Source organism: Meriones unguiculatus, chromosome 16, assembly GCF_030254825.1.
Source record: "Meriones unguiculatus strain TT.TT164.6M chromosome 16, Bangor_MerUng_6.1, whole genome shotgun sequence".
Lineage (NCBI taxonomy): Eukaryota > Metazoa > Chordata > Mammalia > Rodentia > Muridae > Meriones > Meriones unguiculatus.
This window is the reverse complement of record NC_083363.1, coordinates 40,178,284-40,197,666: the sequence shown is the minus strand read 5'-3', so window position 1 is coordinate 40,197,666 and position 19,383 is coordinate 40,178,284. Positions and strand designations below refer to the sequence as shown.

The 19,383-nt window shown below is 40.3% G+C and overlaps 1 protein-coding gene across 1 annotated transcript in view; it reads right to left on the bottom strand.

Moving 5' to 3' along the window:
• Positions 1-10,121: 10,121 nt before the first annotated feature.
• Cd2ap (CD2 associated protein) overlaps positions 10,122-19,383 on the bottom strand; it is a 66,393-nt gene continuing 57,131 nt past the window's right edge. The window contains exons 16-18 of the mRNA XM_021650413.2: positions 19,058-19,233; positions 14,426-14,489; positions 10,122-13,378 (exon numbers count right to left, since the gene is read on the bottom strand). Coding sequence (XP_021506088.1) covers positions 13,337-13,378; positions 14,426-14,489; positions 19,058-19,233 — 282 coding nt within the window. The 3' untranslated portion in view covers positions 10,122-13,336. The remainder of the gene's footprint in view (positions 13,379-14,425; positions 14,490-19,057; positions 19,234-19,383) is intronic.

Genomic DNA, 19,383 nt, shown 5'->3' with positions numbered 1-19,383 from the left:
TAAATTCCACAGATGGAGCCCTTCGTGACATAATGCACAAGTGCTGGTTTCCTCAGTATCAGCAACATCATTGAGCCTTGCCTGCCACCTAGCGTTCATTTAATTTCCTTTTAGCCACGAAATCATTTGAGTTTACAAAGATATGCACTACAAGATAGTGTCCTTTAAGGAAGAATTGTAGGAGCCAGAAGGGTAAAGAACACCACAGGAAAACCCACAGAAGCAACTAACCTGGGCCCATAGGGGCTCACAGAGATTGAAATGCTAACCAGGGAGTCTGCATGGCTCTGCACATATGTTACAGTTGTGTACTTGCTCTTCTTGTAGAACTCCTCACAGTGGGAGCAGGGGCTGTCTTCGACTCTCTTGCCTGCGTTTTAGGACCCCCTTTCTCCTAATGGGCTGCCTAGTCCAGCCTTAGTATAAGGTGAGATGCCTACTCTTACGCAACTTCATACACCATGGATTTAGCTGGTTGACATCCATCGAGGCTGGACTTTTTCTGAAGAGAAATATGAAAGAGGAGTGGAAAGAAGAGGTGAAAGGGAGGCACTTGGAGGAGAAGGGGTTAGGGGAAACTTTATTCATGATGTACAATAACATAAAATTAAATTAAAAAAATGTCCCCAAATACTCTATGTGTGAGCATGCCGTGTGGAGTTATCGAAACAGACTATGAGGTCATGTCAAATCACCCTGATAAATTTATGGAGGTTCTAAGAGTCGTTAGAGGCTAATAAAGAGCAAAAGTGGAAGTGGAAGCAATCTAGAATCCTCATCCTGCCTCCCTTCCTGTTCAGAGAGGTGTCAGTAGCATGGCTGACCAGGAGCCAGGTAGGGGCTCAGAACTACTATAGTTTTATTCATTGTGTGGCCTTGGTTGTCTGAGTTGCTTAACTTCTCTGAGCCCGTTTCAGTGGTCCAACTTTAAACACACTTACACCTTATTCGTGGTGCAATAAAGTTTTTCGATTATCAAGGGCTCAGCTGTACCTTGGTGTTAGCTGCTTGCCAAGTTTCCCTCCTAGGAAATGAGAGATTTTATTGGAAGCTTTTGTAGGGCAACTTGATTTTGTTATTCATTTGCACATTACACGTCTATAAAGATACTCAAATCTGATGGCCCAGTGTGGAATGGTGTCAGTTACTTCCTGAATAACACGGAGTGAGAGGCAAAGGGCCACAAATTCAGTTTCTCTAAAACACCCTCTCATTAGAACGCTTATGGTTAATCTCAGTTGTCAGCTGATGAGACCAGTTCACCTGGGAGATGGACCACTGGGCATGCATGCCAAAAGGGGATTATCTTAGTTAACTGAGATGGGAAAACCAACCACCACCACCCCCCCCCGTCCCACTCCCGAGACATATAACAATCCCTGAGCTGGGATCCTGGGCTACATAAAACCTAGTCATGACTGTGACCCACGTGGTGAGATAGAATTGTGCAATGGTAGCACATGAATGGTGTAACTGACCTCTCTCTAATTGGACTTAAGCCCCGCTCAATCGGAGGGAATCATGCCTGATACTGAAAACCTAGCCAGCCTCCTGGATGAGTGAGGTCATGTCATTAGGTATGAATCTACTGGGGTTGGCAAGGTGGCTCAGAGGTTAAGAGCACTGGCTGTTCTTCCAGAGGAACCTGGTTCAATTCCCAAGTACCCACCCACACGGCAGTTCACAACTGCAACTCCAGTTCCAGGGGATACTGGAACACTCTCATACAGACATACATGCAAACCAATCACCAATGCACATTAAAAAAGTAAATGAAAACCAATGATTTTTAAAATTAAAAAGAAAAGAATCTACAGCCCACTACTTTGCTAGACCAGCATAATTCTACATGTCTAAATCTTATTCTTTTTTATTTTTTATTTATTTTATTTTTTATTTTTATTAACTACAGTTTATTCACTTTGTATCCCCCCGTACTTCCCTCTGTCCTTCCCTCCCAAGCCCACCCTCCCTCTTCCCCACCCGTGTCCCTCTCCCAGACCACAGATAAGGGAGGTCCTCCACTCCTTCCCTCTGATCCTAGTCTATCAGGTCTCATCAGTAGTGGCTGCATTATCTTCTTCTGTGGCCTAGTAAGGCTGCTCCCCGCTCCAGGGGAGGTGACCAAAGAGCAGGCCAATCAGTTCATGTCAGAGACAGTCCCTGTCCCCATTATTATAGAGGCCACTTGGATACTGAACTGCCTGCCATAGACTACCTCTGTGCAGGGGTTCCAGGCTGTCTCCATGAGTGGTCCTTGGCTGGAGTATCAGTTTCAGAAAAGACCCCTGTGCCAGACTTTAAGGATCTGTCACAGACTTTAAGGAGCTCCTGTCCTCTCCAGGTCTTACTATCTCCCACTTCTTTCTTAAGATTCTCTGTACTCTGCCTAAAGTTTGGCTATGAGTCTCAATAGCTGCCTCGATACCCTGCAGGGTAGAATCTTACAGACGCCCTCTGTGGTAGGCTCCTGTCCTGTTTCCTGTTTTCTCCCTCCTCCAATGTCCATCAAAGACAATGTAAATTTTATTCTTCTACCCACAGGTAAGTGTAGCTACTGTCTCTCCTCAAAGAAGCCTCTTAATAGCAAATGGAGAGCATAACAGGAAACAACAGATGGATTCAATACAGAGATCAAGCGTTCATGGGAGGCCAGCCCCAACAGATGTAAAAATCTACCTGCCTGATCCTGCATGTATGGCTCAGAGAACATTATGAAGCAGGGGTGGGAAGGACTGTCAGAACCAGAACAGCAGGAAGTCTGTGGGAGTCCACAGTGAAATAATTTCTCCTAGAAATGCCTGAAGGCAGACAGAAACAAAGGCATTATCGTGGACATGTTGATGTAGAAGGAGGAAATATTCTCAAGAAAATTTTCCCCTAGACAAAGGCTGTAGGCAACTAATAGCTGCTGGGAGGGAGAAAATTAATGTCTCCCAGGGATACCCCTTTTCGTTTTTATTCAATGCAGAAAGTGGTCAGCCCTGAAACTATACACATAGAAACAACAAAAAGGCTTTCAGAAGGCTGCATGTATATTTCTGCATACACACACACACACACACACACACACACACACACACCCTGTGTTGGTGTGAATAAGAAGCCTCCATAGGATCATCTCTTTGAATGCTCGGTCCCTAGTTGGTAGAACTGCTTTGGGTAGGAGTGGGAGCTAGGGCCTTCTTGGAGGACGTGTGTCACTAGGGGTGGACTCTGAGGCTTCAGCAGCTCATTCTGGCCCAGTCTCTGTCTCTGCCTCTTTCCGACTGTTGGATCAGTATGTAAGCTCCCAGATACGTCTCCAGCACCGTGTCTGCGGGTGCGCCACCATGTTCCCCACTGTGACGGGCGTGAGCTAACTTTCTGAAACCATAAACAAGTCCCCAGTTAAATGCTTTCTTCTTTCTTTCTCTTTCTCTTCCTTCCTTTCTTTCTTTCTTTCTTTCTTTCTTTCTTTTATTTATTTTGGTTTTGTGTGGTTTTTGTTTTTGTTTTGTTTGTTTGTTTGTTTGAGACAGGGTTTCTCTGTGTAGCCTTGGCTGTCCTGGACTCACTTTATATGTAGACCAGCCTGGCCTCAAACTCACAGAGATCCACCTGCCCCTGCCTCCCTGAGTGCTGGGATTACAGGCTTTGCCCAGCAAATGTTTTCTTTTATGAGTTGCTCCGGTGATGGTATCTTTTCACAGAAACAGAAAGGTGTCTTTTCTGGCTCTCAGACTTCAATTTAACAGGTATTAGTATCAGTGGCGTTTCTTTGTTCCCACCATTTCCTTGCTAGGTGACAATAGATTTGGGCCAATTGTCCAATTGGATTGGATGAGCCTTTGAAAAAGATCCTCATCTGTTACAAAGCCTGGAGAGGATTCTGTCAGGTCTATGTCAATACTGCTCCCTAAATTTCTCCCAAATTGCAAAGTTTCTGGGAGGTGTGTTCAGTATATGTTGTGGATGTTCTGTTCATTCAAGAGAAAATGCTTTAACATTTGCTTATTATACTGTGTGTGTGTGTGTGTGTGTGTGTGTGTGTGTGTGTGTGTGCAATGTGTGCATACCATGTACAGGTCAAAAAACAACTTGCAGGAGAAAGTTTTCATCAAGAAACTTTTCTTTTTCATCATGTTGGTCCCAGGGATTCAACTGAAGTCATCAGGCTTGGCTGCAAGTAGCTCTGCCTATTGGACCAGTGAGATGGCTCCCACTTTTCTCTATATAAAAGGATTTTTACCTTATTGACACTTTTTATTTTTAAAGGGTCTTTGTGTATGTTCACATGCAGGTATGTGGGGGTGAGCATATATGTGGCAATGAGGCTGACATCAGGTGTGAGTGAGTGTCTTACTCAGTTTCTTCCTCACTTTATTTTGAGGCAGAGCCTCTCACGGACCCTGAAGCTCACGACTCTGGCTAAACTGGATGTCCAGCCAGACCAGGGATCCTCTGCCTCCCTAGTGCTGGATCACAGGTGTGCACTGCTTTTCACCCAGGTCCTCATGCTTGCCCAGCAGGGACTTTATCACTGAGCCATCTTCCCAAATCGCCTTCCAGTTTTCTTGGAGGAATTTCTTACTGAGCAGCCTGTTTTATGAAGCTTGAATCCCAAGTACCACACAGTGAAAAAAGAATGGTTAGAGTGTAACAACACCAAACCATACAGGATACACAAAAGCCCTTAAAATAACAGTACATTAATGGAAGTGGAAGCATTAGAACGGGTAGCTGTCCGAATATCCTTATGTCCAGCTTAAGCTCAATTCTGAATATAGTGACAACCTGAGACCTAACATGCCTAGGATTCCGGCCTTCTTGTGCCATCACAATTACCATCCCCAGCTGAGAGACAACTGCAGACGAGAGAAACTATGCCCCTTATCATCAAGGCTGGGGTATATTTGGACAGTCTCAGTCTGTCCAAATATTCAGGAATGAGCCTAACCTGGCTATATTGACAGCCTGAGACCTAACAGAAACCACTACAAAATTTGCTACAAAGTTAAAAATTATTAGTGGGAGTGGGAAGGGGTTGGGGTGGAGAGATGGCTCAGTGGTTAAGAGCACTGGCTGCTCTTGCATGGTCCCAGGTTTTGTTTCCAGCACCCACATAACAACCATCTATAACTCTAGTTTCAAGGATCTGATGCCCTCTTCTGGACTCTTCAGGTACAGCACATACACGGTACACACACATACATGAAAAACAACCAAATACATAAAATAAAAATAAACATATCTTTAAAAATATATTTAAGATAAATGTGGCAAATAGTAAATGGATATGATGAAGGAGAGTGACTAGGAAGGGAGAGACAGGAGAAGCGAGGTTGAGAGAAAGATAGAAGAATTTTATGGAGTGAAAAGACTAAGTGGTTAACAAACTACACAAAGTAAAAGCACAAGATTTATTTCAAGAGTGTTATAAATAAGTTAGATAAATGTAAGATTAGTTAATTGTATTTATTAAGTTTAAATTTTTTCTTTAAATTAATCTCAATTAATAAATTTAGAACTGGAAGAGAGATCCAAACCAACAGCAGCATAAATTGCAATGGAACAATAAGCCGTGCAAAGGACATGAAAAGATGAGGCTGCAAGACTCCAAAGATCCTCACTCAGAGACTAAAAGAGGTAAAATGCCAGACAAAGATTTTAAAAGGTCATTGGTGAAAATAAGCAATAACCTGAAAAAGGAAATAGAAAGCGAATATATTCAATCCAGGACCTGGAGAGGAGAGTCAGCAACTCCAAAGACAAAGGCAACAGAGTGGGAGAAAATGTCAGCAGAAATCGTGAATTTTATAAATTAAAAAATAGAAGTAGTAAGATGAGACCTTCAGTTAATATGTTTGTTTTTTGTTTTTGTTTTGGTTTAGTTTGTTTTTTTAAATAGAAAGCATCATCAAGACTTGGGCAAGCTGAAGAAAGCATCAAGGATGAAAGATGAGGTTAAAGACGTACCATATTCAAAAATAAATAAGAAAAAAACATACTAAGTAGCCAGGCAGTGGTGGCTCACACATTTAATCCAGCAGAGACAGAGACAGGCAGATCTCTGAGTTCAAGGCCAGCCTAGTCTACACAGCTAGTTCAAGGACAAACAGGGCTATACAGAGAAACCCTATCTCAAAAAAAGAAACAAAACACCACAGTAAGTAAGCATGACTATAATGCCCAGAGACCAAGCTTAAGAATGATAATAGAAGGAGCTGGTCAAAAGTATGAAAAAATCCATTCAATAAAATTATAGAAAAAATTTACCAAACCCAGAGAAACAGACATTCAAACACGTAGTTAAAACTCCAAATGAAAATGTACAAAGAATGTCTCCATAATGCATTACAAAAGAGGTATCAATAATAAAAACGGACGAACTAAAAGCTGTAAGGGAAAATGCCAGCTCCCCTACAACTGCAGAAGACATCAGAATAATGAGCTCTACTGTCAGCAACCTGAATGCCAGGAAAGCATGTAATGATACACTCCGGGGTCTGAAAGCAATAACTGCCAAGCAAGAGTACTGAATCCAGCAAAGCTATCTTTTAAGGTCGATGGAGAAATGAGGACACAACCACAAGCACAGACTACATGTCTGTGGGAGCAGTCGTAAGAGATTTAAAGGGATACCACACACAGAGGCCAGTCTCAACCATGGGATCGCAAGAACAAGTAAGTTTCATGTGAGTCCCAGCTAAAGCAGAAATAGGAAGTAATTCACTATACCCAACAAAGTAAGCCAAGAAAATGCTAAAATCAATAGAAAAAAAAAATCAAACAATAGTTCAACCAACCAGAAAAACCACCAACAAAAATTCAAAACATAGTAAGTGTGTTTCAATAACAAACTCGATGTGTCTTCAAATCACCAATGAGAGACTGACTAACTGGGTGAAAACTAACTCCAGCTGTCTGTTCGCTCCCAGAAATACACCTGACAGGTAAAGACACCCCACAGACTAAAGGACCATCTGTCAAGTGAAAGGAAGCTAAACATGACCTGGAGCAGCTATTCTGCCGTATGGTAAGATAGGCTTCAACACTTGAAGAGATAAGCTTATGAATACAGCGAACAATTCCTCGAAGACTTACAAGGGGGAGAATATGTGTACAGCATAAACACTAATGGACATACACACAACAGAGATTAGGCAGCTAGGGAGAGGTGGGGGCAGCTGCAGGAGAATGGAACTGGAAACCGTTGTGCTAAGCAAAGCCAGGCAGACCTCAAAAAACATTTTATGTCACACGTATCGAGTTCAGATTTTAAAATTATGTGCATTGTGTGTGTGCCTTGCTTCCCTGCGCGGGCTAGGAGGCTAGGATGTGGAGGAGGAGAGCAAAGGAATCTTGGAGGTAGTGTAGTGGAATGAATGATAAAGAAACAGAAAAAGCAACTATTCAAAGGAAGAGACCCAGTCACGGGGGAATGGTTCTGAAACAAACAGGGGAGGGAAATCAATAAAAACAAAATATAATTTTCCAAACTGTGGGACAAAGGCTGAGATGGCAGAGTCAGGTAAGTGCTTGCATGCTAGCATGTGGATCTGAGTACAGATCCCCACAACCAGGTAGAGAGCAGAATGGGACATATGCAGGTCCTGACATATGCTGCTTCCTGACCAGCCAATCTGTGAGCTCTGGGCTATGACTCGGTTCTGGAAGGGCTCGACACAGATGCATCCACCCCAACATACATGCACACACACACAGCCATAATGAAACCCATTACTTTGTGCACTACCCCAAGTTAAAATCACTGGTTATGGTAAAAATATTTTTTAAATATTTAAAAGTTTTACCTATTTGTAAACTTACTGTATATGAACAAAGTAGATTCATAGCACTAGTGATAAGATTAAAAAAAATGAATATTAATGATAAAAGTAAAAATTTTGGGAGTAGCCAATCTCTCTTAACTCTGGAATGGAAGGTCATACAGCTAAAAGATCCACTTGAGTTGAACAGTTAGTGCTTTTCTTCCCTAGAATTGAATCTAGTATTTCTCTTCAAGCAAAAGCCATGTGCATAGAGTTAGACAGCAGAGATTGTATGGCTCAAACCTTGCTCAGCATTTGCCTAAAAAGCCAAATTTTGTCCCGTATTTATGCAGATCAAAGAAAGCAATCAGAACCCAAGCATGGTGGCAGACACTCAACCACACCACTTGGAGAAGCTGGAAGGTTTCAGACTCAAAGGGCTGGATTAATGCCAGAGATGGCTCAGCAGCCAAGTGCTTACAGTCCTTAGACAGGGCCCAAACTCCTCCTCTGTGTTCAGGGGCTGGCTCATAACTGCCAATAAGGTCAGATCAGGGAGATCCAATAGCATGACACATATACATACATACATAATACATATACGTGTGTGATATATATATATACCCACAGATATGTGTATATATACACAGTGGTACAGTGCTTGCCTAACATGTGAGGCCCTGAGTTTCAATTCCCAGTCCAAAAGCAAAACAACAAAAAGGACTTGAAAAAAAACCTCAAACCATGATTGCTAATTTAACTTAGATGTGGCATACTTCTTTTCCGTACTATGTATGTTGTGTCTTCCAGCAAACATTTAAGACAGCTTTCATGGCCCATTTTCAACCAGGATAGGTAGGTCTTTCCTTCCTTCCTTCCTTCCTTCCTTCCTTCCTTCCTTCCTTCCTTCCTTCCTTCCTTCCTTCCTTCCTTCCTTCCTTCCTTCCTCCCTCCCTCCCTCCCTCCCTCTTCTTCCTTCCTTCCCTCCCTCCCTCTTCTTCCTTCCTTCCACCAAGGTTTCTGCCACTATCCACTTTTCTTTTGTACTATCTGGACTTTGTGAGTTCCAAATCAGTAAGTTTATGAGCAGATGTCGTCTGGGAGCCAAGTGGGCAACTGAAGCCTCAGGGACTACTGTAGTGAGCACCAGTCCTGGCTCCTCCTCACTCCAGCTTCACTGACCTTTGTTCTTAAAAACCAGCTTCTTTCAGAAGACAGAAAATTATGTATGGGAAGCTCTCCTGCTGACAGCTACTTTTCCACTCTGAAAATCCCAGTCTCTGACCACCTGAAGTTGATCTACGAGTTCTCTGAAGCGGCAGTTCTCTTCGAACGAGACCCTCAGATGGAGGCGCTCCCCCAAAGAAAGGAATGCTGTATTCAAAATCAGAGGAAGAAGTCTTTCAACCTTAGTCTAATTTGCATCAGACCAACACTTTAAAATTCTTCTGGAGAAAGATGGCAACCTCCCTTCTTTTTCAACCTAACTGTGCACCTCACGGAACCTCAGATTCTATCCCCAGCCTGAGGCAGGAAGTATCTAAGTAGTTTCAAATGAAACAGCTACTCAGAGCTTCAGTAAAATCTACCCTGCCAGAACTTCCAATGCCCTAACTTTGGCAGGTTTGTTGTTTTTTAATCAAATTAACACAAGCAATTCTCATCCTCCTTAAAAACACAGCACATAATGAACATGTCGGTTTGAATTACAATGGCCCCACAAACTGGGCATAGTGGCACATACCTTTAATCCCAGCACTTGGGGAGTTCAAGGGCAGCCTGGTCTACAAAGCAAGTCCAGGACAGTCAAGGGTATACAAGGAAACCAAAAAAGAATGGCCCCTTAGGCTCACGTTTTAATGTGTAGTATGCAGCTGCTGGAACTGTTTTGGGAAGGACTTGGAAGTGTGGCCTTGTTGGAAAAAGTGTGTCACCATGGTACACCTCTCTCAACCTATCAGGGACGTGAGTCAGCTGTTCTGTGCCATGGACTCTACTCTCTGAAATCAGGGGTCAAATGCTTCCACTTGTAAGTGCCTTGATCATGTTTAGTCATGTTTAGGAACTCAGGAGTTAACTAAGATAAGCAATAACCAATAAAGACTGACACAAGCAGCAACATAATTCTTTATTATTTTTTTTCTTTTTGAGGGAAAGCATGTTTTCATTTCCTTTAACAGCACCTGTAAAAAAATTCATATACTATTCTGAGATTCCTCATATATAGTTATATATATATATATATGAAATATGTGGATTTTGGAATGTTAGATTGTCAAGACATCAACTACATCACATAGTAGGTAACAGAAGGCAAGATAAGATATACAAGGCTAGAATTCTGTAACTAAAAGTATTCATAGCAGCAACTTTTGAAAGATGATTTTATTAAAGTCATTGCACTTGGTCATTTTATTGCTACAGCACAAGGCCATTCAATTGTAACACTTCTCAGTTCTGATTGTAAAGATTGTCTCATTCTGCTCATACATTTCAAGTTTAAATGCAAGCATAAAACATTCATCAGAAAAATCTACAGAGCACTTGGAACATTTTTCTTGTCTGTGATCACAGTAAGGAGTGTAAGAAGTCCTCTGTTAAGACCAGCCATTCTCTTTTGTCTCTTCAGTCTTTTCTATGAAGTCTTGTATGTTGTATAGTTAACAGCTTTATAAGAAGTAAGCTTAGCAGTCATAAACACATCAAAATAACATTGGAATTCCATTAGAATCTTAGTAGTACTATGCTTCAAAGAACAGAAAATCTGAACTATACATTCACTAGTAATTTGGCAATGACAGATTCATTTCTATCTTTTATACTCGTACGTGTCGGGGGTTTACTCTAAGTTATTACATATCATTTTGTGACATTAACTTTAGAAATAGCAAATGTTCCATATCAAGGGCAAATACTGGCAAATTACTATCTTAAAGGAATCATTTTTCCCCTTTAAGTTCAAGCTTGCTTGTTTTGTTTTTTGGTGTTGTTGTTTTTTTCTGAACTATTTTGTTATGGGCAGAAAAACAGGCACATGGAAAGAAGACAGTATGACTTCTCTATTCTGACCGAGAAGAAAAAGGCATGGCCTGCAGTCTTCACTGCCACTCTGGCTGTATGGACTAGCGAAAATACCCCCACCTCCAGGAAGACTGTTTCCTTTCTTGTACTCAGGGTCCCCTATGCAGCACAGGCTGGCCTCAAACTCATGATTTCCCTTCCTCAGTCTGCAAGTTACAGGCAGACTGTCACTATACGTGGCTCAAATAAACCTTTTAATAGCTTACAAATATTAAAATGTGTGTTGCTGGGGCCAAGATCGCCAATCAGATCAATGATACATAGTAAAAAGGCACCATACTGCACACGAAAATTTAGTATACAATTAGGAGTTGTGCTTCTACTTTTCTTACTCATGTTTATATCCCATAAATTCATTTTCCTGTTATATGCTTTTCTATTAGAATTCTTTCCCTATTTGTTATATTTTAATTAGCATCTTTTGGCTACGTATGTGGCCAGAAAGCATAATTAGTCACTCACCTACTGTTGAATATTTGTTACTTTTTTTATTAAAAAAAAAAAAACCTTCAAAGGGAAAAGAACATAGCTTGAACTTGAGAACTTTCCCTCCCAGCAGGGCGAGTAGACACAAATCTTCCAGTGGGAAAGGTAGAAGATTTCTAGAGTGGGGTGCTTTACCATCATCCGAGGACCATCATTGAGAACTGATACATTAACAAGAAGCAAATAATTCTCCTGAGTAATCAATCACGTAAGATAAAAATAAAATGGAACAATTGTGATCACCAACAATCCCTCATGAGATGAGCTCACACTTGAAATGGTTAAAACGGCCAGGCAAAGTGGGCATGCCTATCATCCTTACACTCAGGAGGCCGAGGGTGGGGGACCAGAAGTTTAAAACCATTTTTGCTACATAACAATGTCAATTCCAGCCTGGGATATAGGAAACCCTGTGTCAAAAACCAAAACAGAAAAGCTAAAATGCACACTTAATGTACAATCAGCTTGACCCAGAAGTTAATCAAGTGTAATTTTGTGTTGGCAATTCTATTATTTTCTGCTTCAATTCTCTCTTACTTGAAACAGCACAAGAAATCACACTTAAAAACATTTTTCTATTTTAAGATTAAAATGTAAAGAAAAGAATTGGTTTTGTTAAGAAGCATGACAACTTACAATCTGATATTCATTTACCAGAGTAAAGCTTAAAACCTAACTTTTTTTTTTAAATCAAATACAATACATTTCACATTTTAAAATTAACCTGTGTTTTTAGACATGTTGCATGACAGATACAATTCTTAAATGTTCACCTGGTCTGTAGCCATACCACCTTGAATGTGGTTGATCCTATCTAAAATGTTCAACTGTTGAATGTGAAGCTGAAGAAATGACTAAGCATCCATTGTGAAATGATATTCAATGTGGGCAACTGTACTGAATTTACATAACCTATAATATTACTACTTGTGAGATACTATCACTGTTTTAACATTTTACATAAGTAACAGCCCAAAATATCTTTGGAGTTAGTTTGTTCTATTAGATAAATTACATCTGTAAAACCTGAGTGTTTACACAATAGTTTTCCAAATATGGAACCTCATTCTGAATTTTGAAAAGATCTGGGTTTACAAGATAATGAAATGATAATATTTACGAGTGTAGAATGAGCATAAGAGTACAGCATTAAGGCTGATGTTTACATATTTCACATGTGCTGCAGTGTCTAGGCACAAACAAGAATTAGCATGACATTTTTAGATTCCTTATGAATTTAGAACAAAGCTCCTATTTTTCCCAAGCTTAGTCCAGTATGTCTTAACTAAATTCCTTTAATAATCCTATAGTGTGAGCATTACAGAACACTCAAGAAGTTTGATTTATTTTTATTATTTCATTAATGATTAGTAATTCATGGGTGAGGATCCTGGTAACTAGGAACTCCTATTTTATCACCCAATATACAAACAGCACTGCAGACAAACAGGCACAACAGTGTAATCCTGGATAAGAAGCTAAAAGTAAATGTACATGTATGTTGTATGTGTATTGTGTGTGTTGTGTTTTAGTGTGTGTTGTATGTGTGTGTGTTTATGTGGTGTAGTGTATGTACGTATACAAGTTCATGCCCTATGTATTACTGGAAAGCAGTGACTCTAGTTACTATAAAGCTAACCCGTCCATCTCAAATAGTTTATCTTACAGCTTATTTGTAAAGATATTACGATATTTATAGTATAGAACTCTTTAAAAATAATACGTTTGAATAAAAAAACTATTGTGAACTTCTTTCCTTTTTATACAGATTCAGTAGTATGTTCAGGCAAACAATAGAAATGTTTGCAATCCCAGCACAGTAAGAAATAAGGCCTCATTATTTTTTCATATTGGCAAACAAAATATATATAAAAAAAGTCACCCCCCAACTTTTTGATAGATGTCACAGTTCACATCCTCTTTTTCTTCTCACAACACCACATCTGTTGTCTTTAACAAGTCAGTTAAGTTCATAGTGTTGTAACTCCAGTGCTAAGAACACTAGGTCCACCACCTCAAGAAGACATAACAGCTTTCTTCAGCTTTGCTATTTCCACCTAAAAACAAAACATAAATTGGGCAATATAAGATACCTTTAGTAAGGTTTAAGTTAGCCCATCTGTACCACGTGACCACACTTCCCAGCGTTTGAATTAGAATTTCAACATCAAAATCCCCAGAGTGCAAAACTAATACTGTTGAATAAGAGTGTTAATACAAAATACAATGCAAGTTCCTAAGTGGCAAGAAATAAGAAAAAAAAAAAAATGTAGTTCTTTTTGAGCTAGAATAAGTATGGGAAAAAAAAAATCAAGACACACACACATTACACCCCACACACGAAAATACAATGAATAAAAAAATCTTGTGAAAGAAAAAGGAAAGAGAAAGTAGAAAGAATGCAGGGCCACTGACCCAAAACACCTTTCAGAAGGTGGTAATGGCACATTGTGACATGCTGCAGAAGCTGAAGAAAGACCTAGCTCTTCCCCCAGCGAGCATAAGCTAAAAAGGAGGCTGAGGCTGATGTGGTAGCAGATGTTCGGAAGCCAAGGCAGGAATAGTGTAATGGGTTTAATGCTACGCTGTGCCAAAGTAAGACCCTGTCTCAAGAAATCAAACAGGAAAAAGGACTGATTTCAAGGTAAACAAAACAGAAAATATAGGATATTTTTAGTGGATAGAGTGAGAGCCACCCCTTAAATAAAAAGTGAAAACAACTACAGCACGTCAAGCTGGATGGGCAGCTGGACGATGAAGAAAGCTTTGTCTTAAATAAGGGTACGGAGAATTGAGTACTTTCATACAAAGAAACAAAGGTGCCAAAAGGAGACCTGTCAGATATCAACCAAGCTATGGTAACAAAGTACCTTCAAGACAACATACACAAGGCCCCATGTGTGATTCTCAAACTAGCAAGCAAAAAACCCTCTTTTTAACTGCATGAATAAACAATGCTAGAGTCAACATAAAACTTAAGAACTTGCTACTAGGAGGTGGCTCAGTGTCCACCTGAGGTAGGAGAGTCTAAATGGTAGCAGAACCAAGAGAGCTGAGAGAGAAAGGAACAAAACTTTGTATTTGCTAAACTGGAAATACATTACCTCTAGATTACTTCGCATGGCCTTTTCTTCTTCTAATTCTTTGCGTAGCTTTTCCAGTTCTTTCCTAAAGGCAAAGTATTATTGTTCAGTTTTCCTGTTAAACAGCCTATTTCACTGATGTCAACTGGAGCTTTAACTTACACATGCACAAGTGCACAAGCACGCACATGCACAAGCACGCACGCGCGCACGCACGCGCGCACACACACACACACACAGAGCACACAAAGAAAAGGTTCCTAAGAACAATGACCATGTTCATAAAAAAGTTTCAAATTCTTTAGTTTGAGTAGTCCAATATAGGATTTGAAAAATCTCTTCCAGATAACCTGTGTTTGGTTCCTACCACTGACATGAGGTGGCTGACAACCACTCAGAACTTAAGTTCCAGCATATCTGACATCCTCCTCTGGTCTTTGTAGGCATTATACTCACATACACATAAACACACACAAACAGATATAATAATAAAAATGTCTGGGAATAGGAACTGTCTCTGACATGAACTGATTGCCCTGCTCTCTGATCACCTCCCCCTGAGGGGGGAGCAGCCTTACCAGGCCACCGAGGAAGACAATGCAGCCACTCCTGATAAGACCTAATGGACTAGGATCAGAAGCAAGGAAAAGAAGACCTTCCCATCAGTGGACTTGGGGTAAGCATGCATGGAGAAGGGGAAGGGAGAGAAGGGAGGTGGGAGAGAATTACAGGGGGGATACAAAGTGAATAAAGTGTAATTAATAAAAACTTTTTTAAAAATCATGTTCTGGACATTTGGGATGACACCCAGGTCCCTGAACACTTGGGTGTGGCCCTGGCCAGCTGGAATAAAGACTTTCAATGGCCAAAAAAAAAAGTTTTTGGTATTATTTCATCCCTCCTCATATAAATAACACTAAAGACCATTCAAAAACATCATATAGAAACTTACTATCATAGAGGTGTGTGTGTGAGCGCACCCACACACACACACTATAAAAAACTAAGAGCAGGGTGTGGTGATGCACACCTTTAATCCCAGCGCTCTGGGAGGCAGAGGCAGGCAGATAGCTGCGAGTTTGCTGTGAGTTTGACGCCAGCCTGGTCTACAAGGTGAGTCTAGTTTGGTTTCCAAAACCCACACAGCAGCTCACAAGCAGCTATAACTCTAGTTCTATAAGATCTGATGCCTTCTTCTGGCCTCTCAGGGTACAGGCATATATACAGCATACCTACACACTTATACACATAAAATAAAAGTAAGTAAGTAAAAGAGTTAAAATAGATTTACCCTGGAATAGAACAATCATCCTAATAGACACCACAGCTAACAAATAAAAAGCCAACTACTAAAAATTGGCAATCTCATCTGGGTACGGTGGTGTACGCCTATAATCCCAGCACTCAAAGAGGCACAGGCAGATAGATCACTGTGAGTTCTAGGCCAGTCTGCTGTACAAAGTGAATCTAAGACAGTTAAGGCTACACAGGCTACACCTTGTCTCAAAAAACTTAAAAAAAAAAAAAAGCCTCCTTTAGAGTTGTTGGCCAATGATATCATAGCTACCTCCCCCAGCCTCCAAACATTACAGGCTATTGCTAATACTATTCTTATCCTCCAGAACTTAACAGTAAGACCCTAGTGTTAAAGATACCACGTAACTGAGTAACTAGAACATAGAAAACTAAAGCTGTTACTGACCTGGAAATTTTATATCTACTTTCTAGCTTTCACAGTACTGAAAGGTACATGCTATCAAAGTAGAAAAGTAACCCCGTATGAACTCTGTGAGCTACAATAATCATGCTACTGATGCAATGATTATTGTGGTGGCATGAACATCATGGGAATAACCAACTGTTTTATGATTACATTTAATCTCCTCTCAAAGAAGAAATCCATACCGAGGTACCATTATCAGGCCAAAAACCTTTAGGTAGACACGGCTCTTAGAACATATTACTGATGCTCTGCTAAATGGGCATATGGCTAAGCCAATTCCTAAATGACTTATTGTTACAACCATAAATCAATGCATCTGTTAGCCCTCATTAGAGAAGCTTCTACTTGTACTTGATGGTGACAGAGATCCAAAACTGGCCATGGTATGGAGAATAAGAGACTGTAGAATGCTGAACCCAAAATGAGAAATCATACTTCTTCCTCCCAAGGATCAGGACCATTGTAAAATAGGAGACAAAAAGCACATAGGAGCCAGAGGTGGTGGCTAACTACCAGGAAACAATGTGTGGTGCTTTGATTAGAAATGGCACCCCAGAGGATGCATGCTTGTTCTACAGGGAGTGGCACTATTAGGAGGTATGTCCTTGCTGGAGGAGATGTGACTCTGTTGGAAGAAGTGTGTCACTGGGGGCAGGATTTGAGGTCTCATAAGCTCAAGTCTAGACAGTATGTGTCAGTCTCCTCCTGCTGCCTGCTGATCAAGATGTAAAACTCTCAGCAACTCAGCACAATGTTTGCCTGTACACTACTGTCCTTCCTGTAATGATGACTGTAAAAATAAAGGTTTTTCTACTCCTGCTCAAACTGCCAAATAATGAAACAAAGACCTATTACGTTCATTTATTAATAAGCTTTAAAGTACTAAGCTGGGCAAATACTCATTTATTCTAACCCATCTATGCTGGTCTGGACTACTTCCCAGTCATGTGCCCCATTACCTGCCCTCTAGCCTTGCCCTGGTCACTCCTGCTCCATCTCTCTCCTCACAGTGACCCTTTCATAGCCCAGTGACTTTCTTCTTCCCTCCTCTCCTACCTAGGGCACATAACAGGAATTTGAACTCCAGCCCCAACTCTCCTGCCCAGCTATTGGCTGATCCACTTCTTTATTAACCAATCAGAGGTGATGGAGAACAATTTTTACACAACATTGAGAGAGGAGATTCTTCACAGAAATGACAATGCCCATGTCCAGACTACAAGCAGATCTCGAGGCACAGAAATCAGCATATTTAACCCTCCTCCAACTCACCCAGATCCACCTCCTCCCCAAACTTGTGTCTTCCTTTTTATTAGTATTATTTTTTATTTTATTTTATTTTTTTTTTAGTTTTTAAAAATCTATCAATCTGTGCTGCCCATGTAGTCTGAGATGTGTGGCCTTTCACTGAAGCATGCTGTACTTTTAAAGAAAACTGACTTTCCTTCTCTGGTAGCTGTCAACAGCCAATAAATCCTTAGCTCGGGGCAAAACTTTGTCCCGACCTCCTCTTTTCCTACTGGGATTTGGTCTGGCTTAATCTTGCAGAGATCTTGTGCATGCTACCATAACTGCTATCAGTTTCATGAAGACAAAGATGGAGCAGGAATGGCCAGGATGAGGCCTCTAGGACAGGTAATGTGGCACATGATTAGGAAATAGTACAGACCATCACAGACAATTTAGAATAAATGAGTATCTACCTAGTTTGGTGCATTAAAGCTTAATAAATGTAATAGGTCTCAGTGTCCTTATTTGGGAGCTAGTATGGGAGTAGAGAAACCATTATATTATATTTGTCACTGAACATGGTAAAATAATTAGATTTCAAGTTCCTCCCTGTTTCCAATTAAATACTATATTAAATTCCGCAAACCAAAATATTCCAGCCAATAATCTATATTCTTTAACTCATGTTGTCACATCTTCATTTTTCCTCTAACCTACATTTCTAAAGTCATTCTTTCCAAATATATTTTGTACCACTTCTACATAGTCATTCTTTAAGTGTGTACTTTGTATTCTGGCTTTTCAGAAATTGTTTTAAATTACATCCAGGCTGTTAAATTTTACTTTTACTTTTCTTTCTTTCTTATTCTAAACAGTATAAGCAGTTTATTTAGCAAACAGAAAGTTCAACCAGAGGTCATGGAGGGAACACTGATGAGATGGGAACCTAAAGCTTAATTTCATCTGTTCCAGTACCGATGGAACTTTTGCAAGGTTATGGCTAAAATATCAATAGATCAAAATATCTGTAAACCAGTAAACAAAGGTTTAGTGTTGGCCTTGACATTCATGAACTGTGCGATCATGAGGTAAATAGCTTTACTTCTCTACCCTTTCTTCATTAAAAGGGTGAGGGGTCTACAATACAGTATCTTACAAACTTCCTTTAGATCTAAAACTTTGGGGAGGGGGTTGGTATGTCCTACTATATACCATATCACAACCTTTTGGGCTGTGGACATAGGTCAACGGTAGTACAGTGCATTAGCACCACACTCTGGGCTTGATCCATAACACAACACCATCAATAAATATTTTCAGAGTTAACAGGAGGGCTTTAGAGATCTCTTTTGAGTTGGGACCCATTCATTTTGTAACCATCTAATGTAAGCCTAGCAGAAACAGACATCAAAGTCCTCCAAGAGTCAAGTACGAGGATTTAGATCACACCCGAAATATCAATGCAGTCTGCTCAGTATTTTCAAGGCTTATTAGCGTATGTGCCTGGCCAACTCCTGCCTAAGCATAAGAACTTCTAGAACTGAGCCACTGTAGCAAGTGTTCCCATCAACGTCTTTGCTCAAAGTGTTGTAATACAAATGTCTTTGGAGACATACGCACATGTATACTTAGGAGATTATGGCTTCAGGTACAAAACCTAAAAGAAGTCTTTGTACATGTTACAAAGAAGAGTTACTTACCCATGATCCTTTTTCAGTGCATCTACAATACACAATAATTCAATAATCTGGGCTCTGAGTTCATCCAGGGAATTTTTTTTCCCATCATCTGCTTCTGCTTTAGCTTTGAGTTCTAATGGAGTTACAAAAGCAGCTGTATTTACTTTAGAAGCACTTGAAGGTGTTGAAAGAGATGGCTGAAAAACAAAAATTTTCCCTTTACATTTGCATCTAATACTAAATTCAGAAGATTATGGTTTGTTTGTTTGTTTTTCCTGGATTTTATTTTTTTAACACAGATCCACTAGTCCAGGCTGGCTTACAACTCTAGATCCTCATCTATTAAA